Below are 20,506 nucleotides of genomic sequence, written 5' to 3'. Positions count from 1 at the left end.
GGGGAGGGATAACACTGGGAGAAATGCCTGATGTAGGTGATGGAGGGATGGAGACAGCAAACCACCATGGCACGTGTGTACCTAGGCTACAATCCTGCAAGATCTGTATATGTACCCCAGAACATGAATAAAAAAAAAAAAAAAAAAAAAAGAAACGTACATCTGTTGAGTATACCTACTGGTTAGGCACGAAGCTTCACATGTACATGATTTCTTAGCAAATCTTTGCAATTTAAGTTAGGCATTCGCATATTACAGATAAGAAAGTACTAGTAATATAGGACAAATAACTTGCCCAAGTAATGTGCTAACGGGAGGGAAGCAAATCCAAGTTTACCTGACTCTAGAACCTGTGCTCTTTTTAATAATACCATATCACTTAGTATAGAGAATATCTAGTAGTCTTTTTTTTTTTTTTTTTTTGAGAGGGCGTTTCACTCTTGTTCAGGCTGGAATGCACTGATGGTGCAATCTTGGTTCACTGTAACCTCTGCCTCCCCAATTCAAGCAATTCTCTTGCCTCATCCTCCTGAGTAGCTGGGATTACAGGTGCATGCTATCACACCTGGCTCATTGTTTTATTTTTAGTAGAGATGGGGTTTCATCATGTTGGTAAGGCTAGTCTCGATCTCCTGACCTTGTGATCCATCCGCCTCGGCCTCCCAAAGTGCTGTGATTACACGCATGCGCCACCGCGCCTGGCCATCTAATAGTCATTTTAAAGAGAAACAGTGTTCAATTTTTTGGTTATATATTTTGATGCTACCTTTTCATATTCAGTGTATTCTTATAGCAATAACAAGTGTCAGTATTATGCCTTTAAGCTTCCATCCTAACTCGTTTTGTCTTTTTGTTCAAGTAACCATATAAAACCTATCAGGAGATAGTCATATAATAATACCCTGGTTATCTGCAGTTAAAACAACACTACAGCAGACTACAAGTTCTCAGGCAGAAGCTAGTACAAGCCAAGCTGCCTCAAAGAATTGAAGACATCAAGTTCAAAAACGAAAAACTGGATCAATCACAATGCCACCCAGACCCTGAGACTAAAGAAACTGTGCCTGGATTTTAGAACGTCAATGGCATAACAATTCAGTCAGTCAGGGAGAGTACAGGAGAATGAGGGAGCCAAAGTAACCAAAGAGAGATGAGGAGAGGGGAGGAGGGAGGGGAGGGGAGGAGGGAGGGGAGGGGAGGGTAGAGGGAGAGGGCACAGCACTGGCAAGAAGAAAGCAGCAAACAATACGTAATTTACTAGAAAGCCCAGATCACTCTAAGACCATGCTAGATTAACAAGGATATGACCGTGGCTCCGCAACTTCTCAATTACATGCTGAAAACAAATGCAGTAAGGAACATATAAGCATATAGATGAATTCTTAGCCGTGTTCAATTTAAAGCTAGAATTAAAAAATGTTTAAAGGTATGTAACTAATGCATTATAATTTAGGGATCTAAAATCTGGTCTTCTGTTTGCTAAAATTTAAACGATTAAAACAAGAGTTTATTTTTCTTGCATTCCTTCATTTACTGAAGTCAATTAAAAATAAAGCCATGTTTAAACAAGTGTTGGAGACCAACTTTTAATAATACATATTTCATTTTCAGAAACATATGCTAACCATCAACAACATGATCAGGGTTCCATTGCCCCAGATGTTATTTCATTGGTACATTGTATTGATATTTACAAAGGCTTTCAAATTCAACAACACAAAACAAAACAGCTTAATTTTTAAAAACTACAATGCTTTAAAAAAATGTAAACAGTTTCATTTTTACATTATTGTAAAAAAGAAGACTCACTCCTTAATGTGGCTTAATTTTTTTTTTTAAGTGAGCAAAGCCTGGTGCTCATGGATAAAGAATGAAAATAATTCTTTACATAGAAACATTGTGCTCCAGTGTGGCAAAGAAAAAAAATTATATGTACACATATAAAGGAAAGAATCTTAAGCCCACAATTTAGACCACAAAAAAGTCTTGTCCCCAAATTGAGAAATTTATAAAAACCATTTACACATGGTTATTGACCTATTGGAAACCTATATAACATTTTCAAAACAATAACTCAGTCAAAAGATACCACTTTTCTTAAAAATGAAATTTTGTGCAAAAAAAAAAATTGTTTAAGCTAGAAACAAGACTATCTCCCCTAGTAAGAGGCCAAAAGAGCCACTGAAATAATTTAACTCTGTTAGATTTAATGCATGTAACCAAAAGGCACACACATGTGATTAATATATTAATATCTTTTCATGCAGAAACCTGTGCATGTTCATAATTATACAACAAAAACACAAACAAAACACAACATAAAGCCTAATGTCTGGCAATGTTATTCTAGCCATATTCCTTTCTATTCTATCATCCCAGGGTTTCCTAGATCATTAACACTGCCTCTCAAAAAATATATTATATTTGAACAATTTCAATAAAAATTTAAAAAGTATGTTAGCCTGGAACACTATATTTTTTCAGTTCTGATACATACAGAAACTTACTGATATGTTTGTTTTAAATGTCATTTCAAATTAAGATACAGTTTTTCTTTTATTAATAAACACTTTGATTGCTCCAGTGAAGTCAGCAGAGAGAAGAACTTCTGTGTTATCTGTCTTCATAATACCTTAAAAGCATAAAGAAAAGTTTTAAGTTGGTTTGTAAAGGAATATGAAATCTGCTGCCACAATTATCATATGACCATGACCCTCCACCTTCAGGGGAGAAGATCGTCTCCCCACCTTTTGAGTCTCCTTTTCTGGCTGGCTCCTGTAATTCTTTCATTCTGCTGAATCTCTTTTCCTCTCTTTTCCTCACTTCCACTTGCCTTGTCTTACCTGGTCTTTCCCTGGCTTGAGGATATTATAGTCTCTTGGGGCCTGGATGCTTGGATTTATTCCTAGGCAACCTAGGCATCTAAGTCATCTAATGCTTCATTGCATGGCAAGAAGCTAGTGTGTCATTCAGCCCCAGGACTAGAGTTCTGGCAGAATGGGATCAGCTAGCAAGTCTGTTGCTAACAGGGGTGCCTAACAAGGTTGCCAGTAAGGTTTCTTGTATAGCAGACACACTGAAACTGCCATGAAATGAAGTAGACACATTCGCTGTGTGAATGCTGACAGAACCTTTTGCCATATGGTTACTGTAAAGCTGTATAACTATGCTGAATGGCATAGATGCTTACCTCTTACATTTGCCAGTTGCATAAAAACATTTAATAAACAAATTCAATGTTAACTAACTCTATACATAAGTAAAAATTGAGATTTTTAACTTGAGATTTAAAAAAGAAAATAATCCAAGCTTTAATTGGAAAGTTGTGTACAGGATGAGTCACACAAAATGGTTTCACTTAGATGTGCTAAAAACATATCCTAAGCCTTTGAACATTCCTTTACCACCCTTTTGGTGTATCTCATAGCAGTGCTATGCAGTAGCAGCAGCAGCAGCAAAGAGGACTTAGGGATATGAGAAAGGATAGAGAAGAAAAGAATTCATCATACACATAAAATGCTTTGTAGGACACAATAATAATGAAAATGATAACAATAATGCCTACGACACGCTTGGCATTTTGCCAGGCAGTTTTACACATACAAGTATATATATATATATATATATATTTAGATACAGAGTCTCACTCTTTTGACCAGGTTGGAATGCAGAGGCACCATCATAGCTCACTTGTAACTTCACACTCCTGGGCTCAAAGGATCCTTCCAACTCAGCCTCCCTAAGGCACACACCACGGTGCCCAGCTAGTTATTTAATTTTTTGTGGAGACAGGGTCTTGCTATGCTCTCCAGGCTGGTCTCAAACTCCTGGCCTCAAGTGATCCTCCCGCCTTGGCCTCTCAAAATGTTGGGGTTACAGGCATGAACCACCATGCCCAGCCTATACATGTCATATTTAATTCTTATTAAAACCCTGTAAACTAGGTTATCATTTTACACATAAGGAAAATTTCGGCTAAAATTGCTAAATATGTCAGGAACAAAGAAAGAGGGCAATTGGATGTATTTTCTGATCCCACACTTTGGGTTTAAGACAGAGTTTATTCTTCTTTTTTTTGAGATGCAGTGTCACTCTGTCGCCCAGACTGGAGTGTAGTGGTGCGATCTCGGTTCACTGCAACTTCCGCCTCCCAGGTTCAAGCGATTCTCCTGCCTCAGTCTCCCAAGTGGCTAGGATTATAGGCATGGGCCGCCAAGCCCTGCTAATTTTTGTATTTTTAGTAGCGACGGGGTTTCACCATGTTGGTCAGGCTGGTCCTGAACGCCTGACTTCGTGATCTGCCTGCCTTGGCCTCCCAAAGTGCTGGGATTACAGGCGTGAGCCACCATGCCTCGCCTGAGAGTTTATTCTTAGACTACACCTACGTGGGTACAAATGACAAACACAAATCTTGAGTACAATCCACTAAAATTTGTGGCTCTTCAAAAAGGACCCAGTTAGTTAACTGAACCTTGTTAAAGTGGTACATTTTTGAGAAGTTAAAAAAAAAAACTGTATTTTTTACTTTTCCTCAAATTGTTTTAAAAGCTAGAACTTCCTGTGGAATGTGCAGGGGAGGTATATAGAATGTAAAAAGGTAGCACTGGGGAAAAAAGAAAAGAAAAAAAAATAGGCCACGTGTGATGGTTCATGCCTGTAATCTCAGCACTTTGGCCATGGTAGGAGGACTAACCTTTTGGAGGCTAGAAGTTTGAGACCAGCCCAGGCAACATAATGAGAACTTGTCTCTACCAAAAAGCAAAAAAAAAAAAAAATTACCTAGGCATGGTAGTACGTGTAGTCCTAGCTACTCAGGATGCTGAGGCAGGAAGACTGCTTGAGGACAGGAGTTCAAGGTTGCAGTGAGCTACGACTGCACCACTGTACTCTAGCCAGGAGCGAGACTCATTCATTCATTCATCCATTCATTCATTCATTCATACATACATACATATATACCTACCTACCTACAAACAAACAAAGGTAATTAAAAAGAAAGAAAAACTTAAATGACTTAAGTTAGAAGAGGGAAGCTGGATTTGATTCTGAGAAGGAAAGAAAAACAGAACATAAATAGGCATTTAGTAAAGGTTTAATCATTCTAACTTGGTTTATTTTTGTATCTTGTACTGAAAAGTGCTAGACTGAAGTTCATCTTTGTTATCAAAATTTTTCTTCAAAGACGAATAGTGTAGTGAGTGGAGTAGATAGTGTAAATAATACTATAAGAAAAATTACTTGAGATTAAAGTACTTGATAACTTTTTAGCATTCAAATACTTTAAAAGCACTCTTTGTATATTGTATCTATTCTTGTGGCTTTATGACCTGTTTGTAGTGTGAGACAATACATTCAATAAACTATTATGTAATAGATTTAAAAATTAAAAACAATTTATATATATATATAAATTAAAGCAATTCTCCTGCCTCAGCCTCCTAAGTACCTGGAATTACAGGTACACACCACAATGCCTGGAAAAATTTTCTTTCTTTTTTTTTTTTTTGAAACAGAGTCTTGCTGTGTCCCCCAGGCTAGAGTGTAGTGGCACGATCTCAGCCCACTGAAACCTCCACTTTCCTGGGTTCAACCACTTCTGCCTCAGCCTCCTGAGTAGCTGGGATTACAGGCGTGTGCCACCACACCTGGCTACTTATTGTATTTTTAGTAGAGACGGGGTTTCAACATGTTGGCCAGGCTGGCCTTGTACTCTTGATCTCAAGCGATCTGTTCACTTTGGTCTTCCAAAGTGCTGAGATTGTAGCCATGAGCCACCATGCTCAGCCACGATTGGTATTCACAATACAAACTTGTTTTCACTAACAATTGGCCCAAATTTTCATAGTCTTACCATACTCTTAAGGACTAGCAGAACTACTACAGATTTTTATATAACTGATTGGCACTCAATATTACTTGTTGAGTTTCTTCTTCCTTTCTAATATGAGCACTTTGTAAAACTGGAATTAATACTCATTCTCAAAGCATATGCTACAAATGGCAAGAAATTTGTAGTTCAAGACCAGCCTGGCCAACATGTTGAAACCCTGTCTCTACTAAAAAGATACAAACTTGTAAACAGCCACTTATCTCGAGAAACTGTTAAGTTGCGGCAAGTAGAAAAATTAGCCCTGCTTCATTTGGGTTTAGTTCATTTCATAAGACAGCTGTTCATTAAGCACCTACTATATGTAGGCAAGCACTGTGTAAGACACTGGCAATACAGCAATAAATAAGACATGAAAACTGTCTGTCTTCTAGAGATTACAGACGAGTAGAAGAGACAGATAATAAAGAAGGTTTATATTTGTATATATTGTTTGCACTTCTCTAAAGAGAATGGTTACCTATAAATAGTTACAAACATCCAAATTTTTCATTTTTAATTCTCAGGTGAATGTAAAAGAAATAAAACTTTCAGGAAATATGTTACTGACATGTTCAGAAATGGATATCTGACAACCATTAAGTGGCAAACAAGAAATATTCTTTGGTGGCTCACACCTGTAATCCCAGCACTTTGGGAGGCTAAGTCGGGTGGATTTCTTGAGCCCAGAAGTTTGAGACCAGCCTGGGAGACATGGTGAAACCCCATCTCCACAAAAAATACAAAAATTAGCTGGGCATGGTGGCATAGGCCTGTAGTCTCAGATACTCAGGAGGCTGAGGTGGAAGGATCACCTGAGTTCAGGGAAGTTGAGGCTGCAGTGAGCTGTGACTGCACCACTGCACTCCAGCCTGGATGACAGAGCAAGACCCTGCCTTAAGAAAAAAGAAAAAAGAAATATTCTTTATACTAGTGAAAACCTCATTATACTGACATGAGATAAATCAGGCTACTAAGTGCTGACTAGAAAAAATATAGGACAAATAAAGATTTACCAGAAGGTGTGGCATCCAAAACTTCAGCATCTTCACTTTTCTCATTCCCTTCTGATTTTTCAGATTGCACATCCAAAGATAACATCAAACTTGGGTTTGGAGCAAAGATGGCTGATGTAACAACTGCATTGTGGGCTGTGGAAAAAATTTACTTCAAGATAATTGAAAATGGAATACCAAACATCAAGATAAACACGACAGTGTATGTTATATACCAAATATCCTTAAAAACTAACATAGAAGTAACTCCGAGTGATTTAAAACTCAAAAATATTTTCTAAAAAAATGTCACATATAAGTTATGAAATTCCCTGATTTCTCAAATTTTAGACCAAAGTTCTTCCTTAATATAGATAAATCAAACAAGCAAAGCCAAATGCAAAGCAGTTTATCACTGTCAAACTGCCTCTCTAAAATAATGCCTAAATGAATTTCCTTTAGTACATATCCACTTTAAACTGATTCTCTTATAAGACACACAAAAGCAAGTATTTACTTACCTTTAATACCTTCCCAGAAGTCATTACGATCTCTCCTGACTGAAGTAAACTTGCTTAGGTCATGGTAAGTACTCCATATGTAAACATACTTATCTTCTGAACCACTAACGAGGTAAGTAAAATCATGGCTGAATTTGGGGAAGAAAGAAAAAAACAAGTAAAATGTGAGTGTGTATGTTTAAAGGTTTCCTTTATCAGTGCTTCGTACTTTGTGATACCTAAAATAACACACGAAGGATCTTGTCGAATACGTAGACTCATGGTGTCACTCAAGATGTTCTAAATGTGTAAGTATGAGGTAGTGGCCTGGTACTTGTATTTGCATCAATGCTCTAGGTAACTATGATGTTAGTTAATTTACGTTGGGAGGAATGTTAATTTAAGGTGTGAAAGACAGAAGCAGAATACTTTACCAGTTGAATTACTGGGTAATTACTGTAAAATTCAAGAAAAAAGAAGAATTGGTAAGAGAAGCGCTGAAAGAAGAGGGCTAGAAAGAAGAAAAGACAGCTAACCCAATTTCAGGAGAGTGTCCAGAACCCAAAATTTTCTTTTTCCTTTTTTTCTTTTTTTTTTTGAGACAAGAGTCTCGCTCTGTTGCCAGGTTGGAGTACAGTGGCACAATCTCGACTCACTGCAACCTCCGCCTCTGGGGTTCAAGCAATTCTCCTGCCTCAGCCTCCTAAGTAGCGAGGACTACAGGCACGTGTCACCACACCCAGTTAATTTTTGTATTTTTAGTAGAGACAGGGCTTCACCATGCAGGCCAGGATGGTCTCGATCTCTTCACCTTGTGATCTACTTGCCTAGGCCTTCCAAAGTGCCAAAGTGCTGGGATTACAGGCGTGAGCCACTGTGCCCGCCCCCGCTCCCCTTTTTTTGACACAGAGTTACGCTCTTGTTGCCTAGGCTGGAGTGCAATGGTGTGATATTAGCTCACCGCAACCTCCACCTCCTGGGTTCAAGTGATTCTACTGCCTCAGCCTCCCGAGTAGCTGGGATTACAGGCATGCACCACCATGTCCAGCTAAGTTTGTATTTTTAGTAGAGGCGGGGTTTCTCCATGTTGGTCAGGCTGGTCTGGAACTCCCAACCTCAGGTGATCCGTCTGCCTCCCAAAGTACTGGGATTACAGGTGTGAAACACCTCGTCTGGCCCCAAATTAGAAATTTAAGTAACAATGATATGTAAAGTTTTGAATAGAGGACACTGGGCTGTGTAGTGTTAAAATGCTTTCTTAGTGTCCTAAAAGGTTCCTTCCTTTCCTAAAAGGTTCAAGACAATGTGGCAGGGAGGGGAGTGGCAGAATGAGCCCCCTCTTAAAAGCATAAACAAAGGTACAAAAGCAAAAACTTTAGAGATGAGAGTTTTCTAATCCTGGCTCTACAACTATGACTTTAGGCCAATCACTTAATTTTCTGAGTCTTGGTTTCTTTATCTGCGGAAAGGGGGAAATTCTAATCCTATAGATTATATAGGTGGACAAGGTAAAGTATTGCATGATAATAAAATACCAGTTGCAAAAGTGAAAAGAAAAACTCCATTAAACATAAGGCATAGACCAATGGAAAAACTGAAGTACGGGAGAAATGTTCTGATCTCTTTTGGGAATATCTCATTGCCAATTTACCTGAAACTTGCTTTGATCTGGCTGCTGCTATTGACGTAACCCTTATACTTCATGGAGAGTGACAAATCTCTCAAATCATATAGTCTGATTCTGGAGTCATTTGAGGTTACCAATATCTAAAAATAGATCAAATGAAAAGTTAAAAATATCATCTTTTAATACAAGTTAAGCTACAACCCAAAAAGGGTGTTACACACATACAAATGTACCCCAAAACTAGAAAAAGTAGTATTCTACAAGAAAAAGAATACATTTTTTGCCAAGATATTAATAACTAACTTTCAAGAATCTAGGTATATAGTATAGAGAGACATGGTTTTGAATACTGTAGTACCTTATTTTCTCCAGGTAAAGGCTCAATGCCAGTAATTTTTCTTCCAACTTTGTTGCGCCCTCTAGTAGATCGGACATGTATTTGTGTATGGTATTTCAAATGCTAAAAATAAATCGTACATTTAACATATTAGAATTAGGAGCATGTGTGGTGGCTTGCATCTGTAATTCTAGCTACTCAGGAGGCTAAGGCAGGAGAATTGCTTGAGCCCAAGAGTTTGAGGCTGTAGTGAGCCAATAATTGCACCACTATACTTTAACTTGGGTGACAGGGTAAGACTTTCTCTCTATAAAAGAATTCTTTTTGCTTGGAAGTGGTGGCTCACACCTGTAATCCCAGCACTTTGGGAGGCTGAGGCAGGTGAATCACTTGAGGTCAGGAGTTCAAGACCAGTCTGGCCAACATGGTGAAATCCTGTCTCTACCAAAAACTACAAAATTTAGCTGGGTGCGGTGGCATGTGCCTGTAGTCTCAGCTACTTGGGGAGCTGAGGCACAAGAATCACTTGAATCCGGGAGGCGGAGGTTATAGTAAGCCGAGATAGCTCCACTGCACTCCATCCTGGGTGACAGAGTGAGACTCCATCTCAAAAAAATTTTTTTAAAAAAAATTCAAATTAGAAGAAATCTCAAAAGTCATCTGTTCCAACTCTTAAGACAGACATGGTATTATTTGTCCCAATTTAGAGAAAATGCAGTTAAAGCTCAGAGGGGATAAACAACTTGTCCAAAATCACGAAAGTGTTTACTAAGTATAAAATTATATAATTTACAGAAAACAATCATTTACCTCTGTATCATAGAAAATACATCTGCCATCATATGTCCCAATCACCGCATATTTGCCATTTTGACAGAAATTTGCAGCTGTGATTAATTTCGTCTGACCATCTACTTCATTCCACAAAGCCACTTTTTTGTCAGGTATGTTCCAAAGGCGGAGCTTTCCATCCAACGACCCACTTAGAAAATACCTGTCATCCTAAAAAGGTGGCAAAAGAGAAAGCTTCCATTTTACCCCATCAAGAAAAAACTCATTAGCATATTAAATCAGTAAGTCTATTATAATAGTTTAAAAATGCAGATTTCAGGGCCGGGTGTAGTGGCTCATGCCTGTAATCCCAGCACTATAGGAGGCTGAGGTGGGTGAGTCACAAGGTCAAGATATCGAGACCATCCTAGCCAACAGGGTGAAACCCCATCTCTACTAAAAATACAAAAATTAGGCATGCTGGCACGTGCCTGTTGTCCTAGCTACTAGGGAGACTGAGGCAGGAGAATCACTTGAACCTGGGAGGCGGAGGTTGCACTGAGCTGAGATCGTGCCACTGCATTCCAGTTTGGCGACAGACTTCCATCAAAAAAAAAAAATTTCATTTAAAAATTACTATTCTTTAAGCAAGCATTATTTTATGCACCAAAAGCAGTAACAACAATTAGAAACCTCACTATTCATTTTTCAGAAATAAGGTTCTAATCACTTAATCATATCCTTAAACTGCCTTTCACAAGATACGGATGGTAACAGATAATGTGTTTGAGTGTGTAGTGTATGGAAGAAGGTTCTGTGATCAAGTAACTTTGAGAAATTCTGGGTAACAGAAAGTTAAACATGATTCTCAGTTAACCTGCATTCTGAACCTCCAAAAAGAGGATAAAGTAGGTAGCATTTTTTGACATATTTAACCACAGACCTTTTTGGGGGGGGGGCGTGTTAGGGGTGGTGCTACACCTTTCAGGAACATGCTATGGGAAATCTATCGTATATTATACCTTCCTCTAGGATACATGTAATGCTTGGATAAAAGAGCAACATCGGTTAGTGGCCCCCAAAACCAGTCATTTTTGGAACTCTAACACCATGTCAACAGATAATTGCTTCATTATTCATTATTCAAATTGTGCTCTCAAACCAGGGATTTTCAACCTGCGGCAATTTGATCACACAGGGGACATCTGGCATTATCTGGAGACATTTTGGTTGTCACAACTGGTGGGAGGATCAGGATGCTATCAGCATCTAGTGGGTAGAGAGGCCAGATGCTGCTAAAGATCCTATAATGCACAGCCTTCTCTCCTCCTATAACAAAGAATGTCAATAGTACTAGGGTTGAGACACCTGCTTTAAACTAAATCAGTCCTACCACTAAGCTTGTTTTGATTTTGGCAAGATAAGATATATATATATATATACATGTATTTTTTTTGGTGATAGGGTCTCTGTTTGTTGCCCAGGCTGGAGTACAGAGGCTTGATCACGGCTTACTGCAGCCTCAACCTCCTGGGCTCAAGTGATCCTCTCACCTCAGCCTCCCAAGTAGTTGGGATAAAAGAAACACAACACCATACCTGGCTAATGTTTAAAATTTTCATAGAAATGGGGTCTCCCTGGCCGGGTGCTGTGGCTTACACCTCTAATCCCAGCACTTTGGGAGGCGGAGGCAAGTGGATAACCTGAGGTCGGCAGTTTGAGACCAGCCTGACCAACATGGAGAAATCCCATCTCTATTAAAAACACAAAATTAGCTGGGCATGGTGGTGCATGCCTGTAATCCTAGCTACTCAGGAGGCTGAGGCAGGAGAATCGCTTGAGCCTGGGAGGCAGAGGTTTCGGTGAGCCAAGATCATGCCATTGCACTCCAGCCTGGCAATAAGCACGCGAAACTCCATCTAAAAAAAAAAGAAAGAAAGGAAGAAATGGGGTCTCCCTACGTTGCTCAGGCTGGTCTCGAACTCCTGGCCTCAAGTGATCCTCCTTCCTCAAACTCCCAAAGTGCTGGGATTATAGGAGTGAGCCACCATACCCAGCCAAGATTATTCTTTTTTTCCCCCTTTCCCTCCACCCTAAGAGTTTCTGTTCTTTGCAAAAGATTATTATTCTTACCTATCTCTGAAACCTGTCAAAGACAAGCTATAAATGATGGACATTTCCGTGGTTATGGTATAGTAGGCTCTATTCAATGTCTGCCAGTAGACGCGCCGAACGTGTAAAAATACTTTACCTTAGTCTTCTAATTCAGAATTTTTACATATGTGTGTGTGTGTGTGTGTGTGTGTGTGTATCTCCATTTTGCTACACGGCGGGATTTTGGCTCACTGTAACCTCCACTTCCCGGGGCTCAAGCAATTCTCCTGCCTCAGGCTCCTGAGTAGACGGAATTATAGGTATGCACCACCATGCCCAGCTAATTTTTGTCTTTTTATTAGAGATGGGTTTTCACCATGTTGGCCAGGCTGGTCTTGAACTCCTGACCTCGGGTGATCCACCTTCCTTAGCTTCCCAAAGTGCTGGGGTTACAGGCGTGAGCCACCATGCCCAGCCTGTTTTGCTATTTCTTTTATACCTCTGCTACTTTGCTTCCTTTGACATTATAGTAAGAGTCATATTATTTCCTAAAAAAAACCTCATCACTACCCCATTCTTTCCCAGCTCCCCTGCCACCACTGCTTTTTTTTTTTTTTTTTTTTTTGAGCAGTTTTGCTTGTTGCCCAGGCTGGAGTGCAATGGCACAATCTCGGCTTACTGCAACCTCCGCCTCCCAGGTTCAAGAGATTCTCCTGCCTCAGCCTCCCAAGTAGCTGGGATTACAGGCATGCGCCACCATGCCTGGCTAATCCCAGCCCTTCTTAAAAACACTCCAGGTCAGTAAAATTTTTAGAAATAGGGCTTTATAGTTTCCAAAATAAAACCAAATAAAAGCACTGTGAAAAATCATTGGCTGGGCTGGGTGCAGTGGCTCATGCCTGTAATCCCAGCACTTTGTGAGGTCAAGGTGGGTGGATCACTTGAGGTCAGGAGTTGGAGACCAGCCTGGCCAACATGGTGAAACTCTGTCTCTACTAAAAATACAAAAATTAACTGGGTGTGGTGGTGCATGTCTGTCATCCCAGCTACTCGGGAGGCTGAGATCGAATTGCTTGAACACGGGAGGCTGAGGTTGCAGTGAGCTGAGATTGCACCACTGCACTCCAGCCTAGAGACTCTCTCAAAAAAAAAATACCAACAAAAAAAACTGGCTGAACAGAAACTTTAATAAATAATAAAATACTGCATGGAAAACAATCAGATGGGTGTGGTGGCTCAGGCTTGTAATCTCAGCACTTTGGGAGGCTGAGGTGGGCAGATTGCTGGAGTCCAGGAATCTGAGACCAGCCTGAGCAACATGACAATACCCTGTCTCTACTAAAAATACAAAAATTATCCAGGCATAGTGGTGCACGCCTGTAGTCCCAGCTACCTGGGGAGCTGAGTCAGGAGGATCGCTTGAGCCTGGGAAGTTGAGGTGGGAGTGAGACAAGACGGCACCACTTAATTATAGCTTGGGTGATAAAGTGAGACCCTGTCTCAAACAAAAAAGAAAAGAATGAGAAAGAAAACGATCACAACCAAATATCTCTTTCCACCCTGATACTTTACAGTTAAAATAGAGTTAGGAAAGATTTATGGATAGAAAGATTTTGCTCACAGTGGCTGATGGGGTAAATGCATCCTTTTGTTATATGTATAGGGGACAGGGATGGGGGTGTTTTTCAGAAAGAAGACTCTAATGACTTGATCATCAAAACCGGTAAGTATTAACATAATTTGGGGTGTGTGTGTGTGTGTGTGTGTGTGTGTGTGTGTGTGTGTGAGAGAGAGAGAGAGAGAGAGAGAGAGATAAGAGGTGGAGTCTCACTGTGTTGCCCAGGTTGGTCTTGAACTCCTAGCCTTAAGCCATCCTCCCACCTCAGCCTTCCAAAGTGCTGGGATTATAGGCGTGAGCCGCCATGTCTGGCCTAGATTAAATGTTTGTAAATTTCAAAAAAAAAAAAAAAAAACAAAAACAAAAAAAAAAACTTTAACCAAGTCTTCTAAGGGTTCAGAATTATCACTGCTTATGTTATAAGCCTACTCAGGGAAGGAAAGCATATTGAAAACAAGTCAGTCTTCTCCTTCATCTGAGGGAAAAGATGAAGAAATGTGAATATGATTAAAATGTTACATTTAAAAGATAATGGGTGTTAAACATATAAAGTTCAGGACACCACTGGAAATGTGATCATAACATCAACATAGGTGAGGGAAACTTGTCGCTAGGGTCAGCTTGAGACCTCTGCTTATTTTAATCGAGCTAGTGTAGTCAGCACCAACATGTGATTTCCTTTTTGCTTACAGTTGCAAAAAACTATAACTAATTTAGCCTTAAGCATTTGGTGGCTCTATCCTCTAAGGGCATATAATAGGTCTGCAATTCGGCAGCAGATTTTTCTCCTTTGGTTGAAATCATATGAAATACTTGCTTTTGGGGGGAAAGATATGAAATGATTTTCATACTGAAAAGGAATAAAGAAGAGATATCAAGACTAACAATACAAATTCAGTATATCTTGTAATGAATTTTGATCTTTGCCTCTTTCAGTTTCTTCCTCTGTCTCTTCCCTCCCCAGCCTTCTATTTCTGCTGAGGTACTTCCCTTTCTCATTTATCCATCTGCTGTCTCTTCTTCCTCCATCTGCAATATCTCTCATCTTTAACAGGATACTTAATTTCATTATTTATACTTTGCATGTCTTAATAAAGATTTAGGATAACTTTTTACTGTTACATTTAGAACATAACATCCCCAGTTTTTCTACTGCAGATCAGCAGAATATTTCCTTTCTCATTTCTAAAGCAAAATGAAACACAAAATTAAATTGCTCATAACTAAGTAGCTGTTAATAATTTTTTTCCCTGTAATCCAATTGCCCTCTAGAGAAACCAGGTTTTCTCACCTTCCTTAGAGGGTAACAAAAACACGTATAAACAGTTACTTACTCTTGGATGGAAAGCTATGGCAGTGACAAAATCTATATGTTGAAAACAGCAAAGGCATTCTCTTCTAGAAATGTGCCATAATCTGACTGTTTTATCCATTGAAGAAGAAAGAAGAAAGTAGTTCTATGAAGAAAATGACACTGATTAGGTTATCACTATATGAAAAAGAACCCTATTTATACAATAAATGTGAACTTTTGGTTTTTGTATCCCAACAGTTTTATTATTGTTAAATGCAGCATTGGAAAGAACAAAAGATTATCAAATTCACTTGGAAGATCCTATTTTCTCACAAACAGTTAAATACCATATTTCATTGATTGTAAAATTTTGTCACATTACCTGTTCTGAAATTAGGATGAATCTTGTCAGTGTCTAAAGAAATTTGCCAGGCAGCAGCAGAGAACTATGGTGTGCCTCAGTTATCACTGTCTGCATATATTAGAACTTAGCTATCAGTATAAGGCATCTATTCATTTTATTGTCACTTTAGTTCAGTTACTTTCACATTGATAACACTGGTGAATTTTAACTCATAAAGATCTCTAATTGTCATTTAAAATGTCTTCAAAAGGTTATCCTATAATGCAGCATGGAAATGAAAAGTTATTGTGTACCTGTCAAACCGTAGGCAAGAAAATTAGAGAAGAGCAGTTGTCAAATCTTTCAGAATAGATTACAGAATGTTCAAGGCTAGAAGATGGTAGTGTAACTGACTTAGGCACTGTGATGGGCCCATTGCCCAGGAACCAACCATCTATCTATCAAAAGCTTTCAGCTGGCAGAAGCTCATTAATTCCTAAACATAATCTATTTAAGGAGGAGAACTATGAGTTATACTGAATGAGAAAACTCAACTGACACTCCTGTATTCTTTGATGTGCCTAAAGGTGCTAAACAAATCAAGGCAGTGATGACATTTATTGCATACTTACGATGTGTAAAGCATTGTTCTTCACATTATATAGCAACCCTGTGAGGTAGACACATTTTATGTGGTATACCTGTTTTCAAATAGATGGTATACTTTATGATTAAAAGTAAGGAATTAAAAAACAGAATTTAGAAGATCTACAATAATCTTTGAAATAATAACTTTTATTTTCAAGATCCACTCAGTTCCAGAAAAGTTTTGAAGAGTAAATGCAGTCTGCCTTATAATTTCCTGTTGATTAATAACAACTGTATAAAAACAGTTATGAACCTATGTTCATGAAAACTGACTTTATTTGGCTAGGCGTGGTGGTCCATGCCTGTGGTCCTAGCACTTTGGGAGGCCAATGCAGGTGGATCATTTGAGGTCAGGAGTTCGAGACCAGTCTGGCCAACATGGTGAAACCCCGTCTCCACTAAAAATACAAAAAAATTAGCTGGGTGTGGTGGCCCATGCCTGTTATCCCAGCTACTGGGGGAGCCTGAGGCAGGGAAAATTACTTGAACCTGGGAGATGGAGGTTGCAGTGAGCTGAGATTGCACCACTGCACTCCAGCCTAAAGACAGAGTGAGATTCCATCTCAAAAAAAAAAAAATAAATAAAAAACCGAAAACTGTATTAAATTCCTGCGATAGTTCATTGCTTTGAGCATATGAAAGAGGTATGTAGACATCCCTAAAATATTAAGTGAAGGTGAAGACATGTTAGACTTGTTCTTAATAAGTATTCTTTAAGAAAGATGTTCTTTTATAAGAATTTAATACTTATTAAATAAACGAAAATAAATAATTTTCTTAAACTAAGCACTGGTTTTGGAAGTCAGATAAATTAGATTAAAACCTAAGTTCTACCCGTAACTAGTTTTGTGATTTTAGATAGGTCACAGGGGCTTAATCTCTTCATCGAGACAAAATCAAAGCTTGTCTGCCTCATGGGGTTGTTACTGTAAGAATTAACAGGGTAATCCTTGTTATTGGAACAAAATACATCTTCGACAAAGAGAAAAACTCACTATAAACACTGTGCTAGACATTAAAGAGAAACAATATCTGGTTTGAGTTGGTGTTTAAACAGTAAAATAGTATCTGGTTCCTACCCTGGAGGGGCTTATAATCTTGCTGCAGAAATTTTGTTCCTTTCCTCTGGATGGGGGTGGGGTGGACGGGCTGGGGATACGAGGATAGACCCTTAGGAACCATTCCTGTATGAGGCAGCACCTCATTGAAATAACTCATCTAGACTAGTGCTTCTCAGACTGGTGAAGGACTGTTTTGTTTTGTTTTTTTTTAAATTTCCAATGAGTTGTGGACTGAAACTATTTTAAAATACAGAAAACAATTACTACAAAAATGAAATAAAAATAAAAGGCATATAAAATATAAGCCCCATTTTGTATTATTATACAAAATAGAAGCCCAGGTTTTAAAAGATTAAACAGGCATAAGCTTATTCTGAAAAACTGCCATAAACACTTCTAAACAGTTTACTCTTGGTGTCTGTACTTATCCCTCCAAAGACTGGTGTTCTATATTCATATCATCAGGGACCAGGAAGACCAGGTTGTTTATACGCTGGCACCAGTCCTTAAAAATGCACATTACTCACTTGAGACAATTAGGTAGCTGGATAGATACTAAATCATATTACTGCTGCCTCCTAAGAGATAGAACGGAAAGAACATCAGGAAAGAAAATATACTCCCGAAAAGCTGAGATTACAGGCGCATGCCACCACATTTGTTATTTTTGTCATCCTGTTTCCTTGTAGTGATTAACTGTTGTGACACTGGAATGGGCTACAGAGTAATGCTCCAAAGTCATGCGGTTTGAACCTAAAATCCCCTAACTGTAGCTATAAGGAAACATTGACAATCTCATAAGGTTGTTTTGAGGGTATGAACAGAGCACATGTCAAGTACTTAACTTTTATCTGTGTCCTCAGTGCCTAAAATGCTACTTGGCAGATAGTGATGATGACGATGATGATCATCATCATTCAATCAGTTGAAGGCCGTAAGATAAAAAATCTGACATTTCCCAGAGAAGAAACTGTGCTTTGAGACTACAGCATCAGCTCCTTATAAACAGAATTAATACACGATTCAAACAAGAATTTCTTACTTTAGACCATGAAAGATCAAGGAGATCAGCAGTATGTCCTTTATATTTGCAAAATGGCCGTTGCCGAAAGGGTGCATTTTTATCATCAGGGTCTTCATCAGTTCCACCGCATACCTACTTGGACATAAAGATAAACTTTGAAACTGCAATGTAAAACTAGTGAAACCAAAGGTTCACATTCTTCCCACCCTGTCTGTTCTTTCTTCATTTTGTATGATGCCTGACTGAAATCTTGAGTTACCAAAAGCAAGCTCCCCTTTATGCTGATTTACTACTTAGCACTTCTTCCTTTCATCTCCTTGCCCTAACAAACCTGGGTCAACCCTGAAGACATCATGCTATTGTAATCTTTGCCCTCCCTAACAAAACCCCCACTTTGTCCTTTTCCTGAGCATCTGTTCCTTCAGGAGTGGTCAGGGCCAGTACCAGGGGGTGAATCGTGATTGGTCTAAGCTAATGAAGATTAGCTGATTTCCCTTCCCAGTGATGACTGGTTAGGCGTTGGTACAATTTCCATGAATTAGACATCAGGCAAAGTTTATGGGGTGGGGGGTGAGGGGAGGCTTCGAAAGAGATTTCCTCACTCTTAAAAAGGGGCATACTAATGGGACTTCTTTCCTGCACCTGAACGTTGCTGTCTTCATGTGACAACTAAGACTATTAGCAGCCATCTTAGGACCATGAGCATAACAAGCCCAAAAGAACAAAACAAAGAATACAAAGCAGGAAGATAGTAGGACAATGCTATGAGCTGCTTAATTAAAAAACCCTGGAACTGCCTTACCTCCAGAGTTGCTTCCTCATCATTTAAGCCATTTTCAGTTGGATTTCTGTTATTTGAGGTCAAAAGCACACTGACAGACGTAGGTAGAAAATAATGCCATACATGTGTACTATGCATCTACTTACAACACGCTTTCGTATTCATTATCTGAATGAATTCTAACAATTCTTTGAGGTAGGTATTAACATTATAAAGATGAAGAAATTAATTTAAAAAAACCCTGAGGCTCAAAGAGGTCAAAATAATATATTAAAGGCCACATAGCCACCTATGAACAGCAGAATCAAAGCAGTAATACAAGTCATTTTAACTGTTAAGTCCAAACTTTGTCCTTCACATGTTTTACATGATGTAGCATGAGCAAGAACAGAGTGTTAGCTAAGCCTTGCATATTTAGGGAAAGGTAGGTAGGATGATGAGGACAGAGCAAACAGTACATGGAGATGTAGTAGGAAATTAGGGTAGAAAGGTAGTTTGAGATCACATTTTAAAAGGCCTCAAATTTGTGGCTTAAAAGTTCAGACATGGATAGCCAATGCAGGTTTCTGAAGGGGGGAAAAAAAAACACCACCATCTTACCGGTGCTTCAGAAAAAGAACTGGGCAGTAATGTAAAAGATGATTTGGAGAGAGAGTGAAGGCAGGAAGAGCAGTCAATAAGTTCAGGTAAGAACAATGAGGGCTTGAATTAGAACAGTGGCATGGGGATAGATCAAAACCTACCACTACTATTTGTGTAGAACTTTACAGTTTATAAAAAACATCTTCACATCAACCATGGAAGTAGACGAGCAACACGGATTCCTGTAACCTTTGCCAAGCACATCTAATGCTAGATGACTACCATCCCCTACTGCCCAATTTTGCTACCAGACTAGTGAGCACTGCCAGGAGACAAACAGCTAAACAGGCTTCCCTCATTATATACAAATCAGATTCGGAGCTTCATTCTTATTGCTCAGGCTGGAATGTAATGGCACAATCTCGGCTCACTGCAACCTCCACCTCCCAGGTTCAGGCCATTCTCCTGCTTCAGTCCCCCGAGTAGCTAAGATTACAGATGCATGCTATCACACCCAGCTAATTTTTTGTATTTTTAGTAGACACAGGGTTTCACCATGTTGGCCAGGCTGGTCTTGAACTCCTGACCTCAGGTGATCCACCGGCCTTGGCCTCCCAAAGTGCTGGGATTACAAGCATGCACCACAATGACCAGACTAAATTTTTTAAATTCTAAAGTAATATGTGATCAGTGTAGACAATACAGAAATAAAAAACAGAAAAATTAAAATCACCCCAAACCTGCTCACATTTTGTCTGTCTCCAATCTTTCATTTTTAAAAAATGTATTTGAAATCATATTGAACATGTAATTTACCAAGCTTTCTTTTTATTATATCATGAGCATTTTCTGTATTTCATACTTTGAAAACATTTAGTAGCTGCATAATATAGATGGATCATGATTAATCATTCTTCCTTTGTTGGTCACTTAGACATTTCCAACTTTTCTGCCAATAAAAATAG

The 20,506-nt window shown here is 38.9% G+C and overlaps 1 protein-coding gene across 3 annotated transcripts in view; it reads right to left on the bottom strand.

Annotated features, from left to right (window-relative positions):
- Positions 1 to 1,560: 1,560 nt before the first annotated feature.
- Positions 1,561 to 20,506, bottom strand: part of WDR44 (WD repeat domain 44) — a 95,899-nt gene continuing 76,953 nt past the window's right edge. For 2 of the 3 annotated variants that reach the window (XM_032258333.1, XM_032258335.1), the window contains 9 exons: positions 18,197 to 18,310; positions 16,078 to 16,146; positions 15,143 to 15,265; positions 10,136 to 10,327; positions 9,347 to 9,448; positions 9,013 to 9,128; positions 7,383 to 7,510; positions 6,883 to 7,017; positions 1,561 to 2,632 (listed from right to left, as the gene is read on the bottom strand). In XM_032258333.1, the coding sequence (XP_032114224.1) occupies positions 2,538 to 2,632; positions 6,883 to 7,017; positions 7,383 to 7,510; positions 9,013 to 9,128; positions 9,347 to 9,448; positions 10,136 to 10,327; positions 15,143 to 15,265; positions 16,078 to 16,146; positions 18,197 to 18,310 (1,074 nt within the window). In that variant the 3' untranslated portion in view covers positions 1,561 to 2,537. The remainder of the gene's footprint in view (positions 2,633 to 6,882; positions 7,018 to 7,382; positions 7,511 to 9,012; positions 9,129 to 9,346; positions 9,449 to 10,135; positions 10,328 to 15,142; positions 15,266 to 16,077; positions 16,147 to 18,196; positions 18,311 to 20,506) is intronic. The other variant, XM_032258334.1, reaches the window with a different exon arrangement.

This window comes from Sapajus apella, unplaced genomic scaffold (genome assembly GCF_009761245.1).
Source record: "Sapajus apella isolate SASKATOON/1434 unplaced genomic scaffold, GSC_monkey_1.0 scaffold102, whole genome shotgun sequence".
Taxonomy (NCBI): Eukaryota; Metazoa; Chordata; class Mammalia; order Primates; family Cebidae; genus Sapajus; species Sapajus apella.
This window is presented reverse-complemented; position numbering and strand designations above follow the sequence as displayed.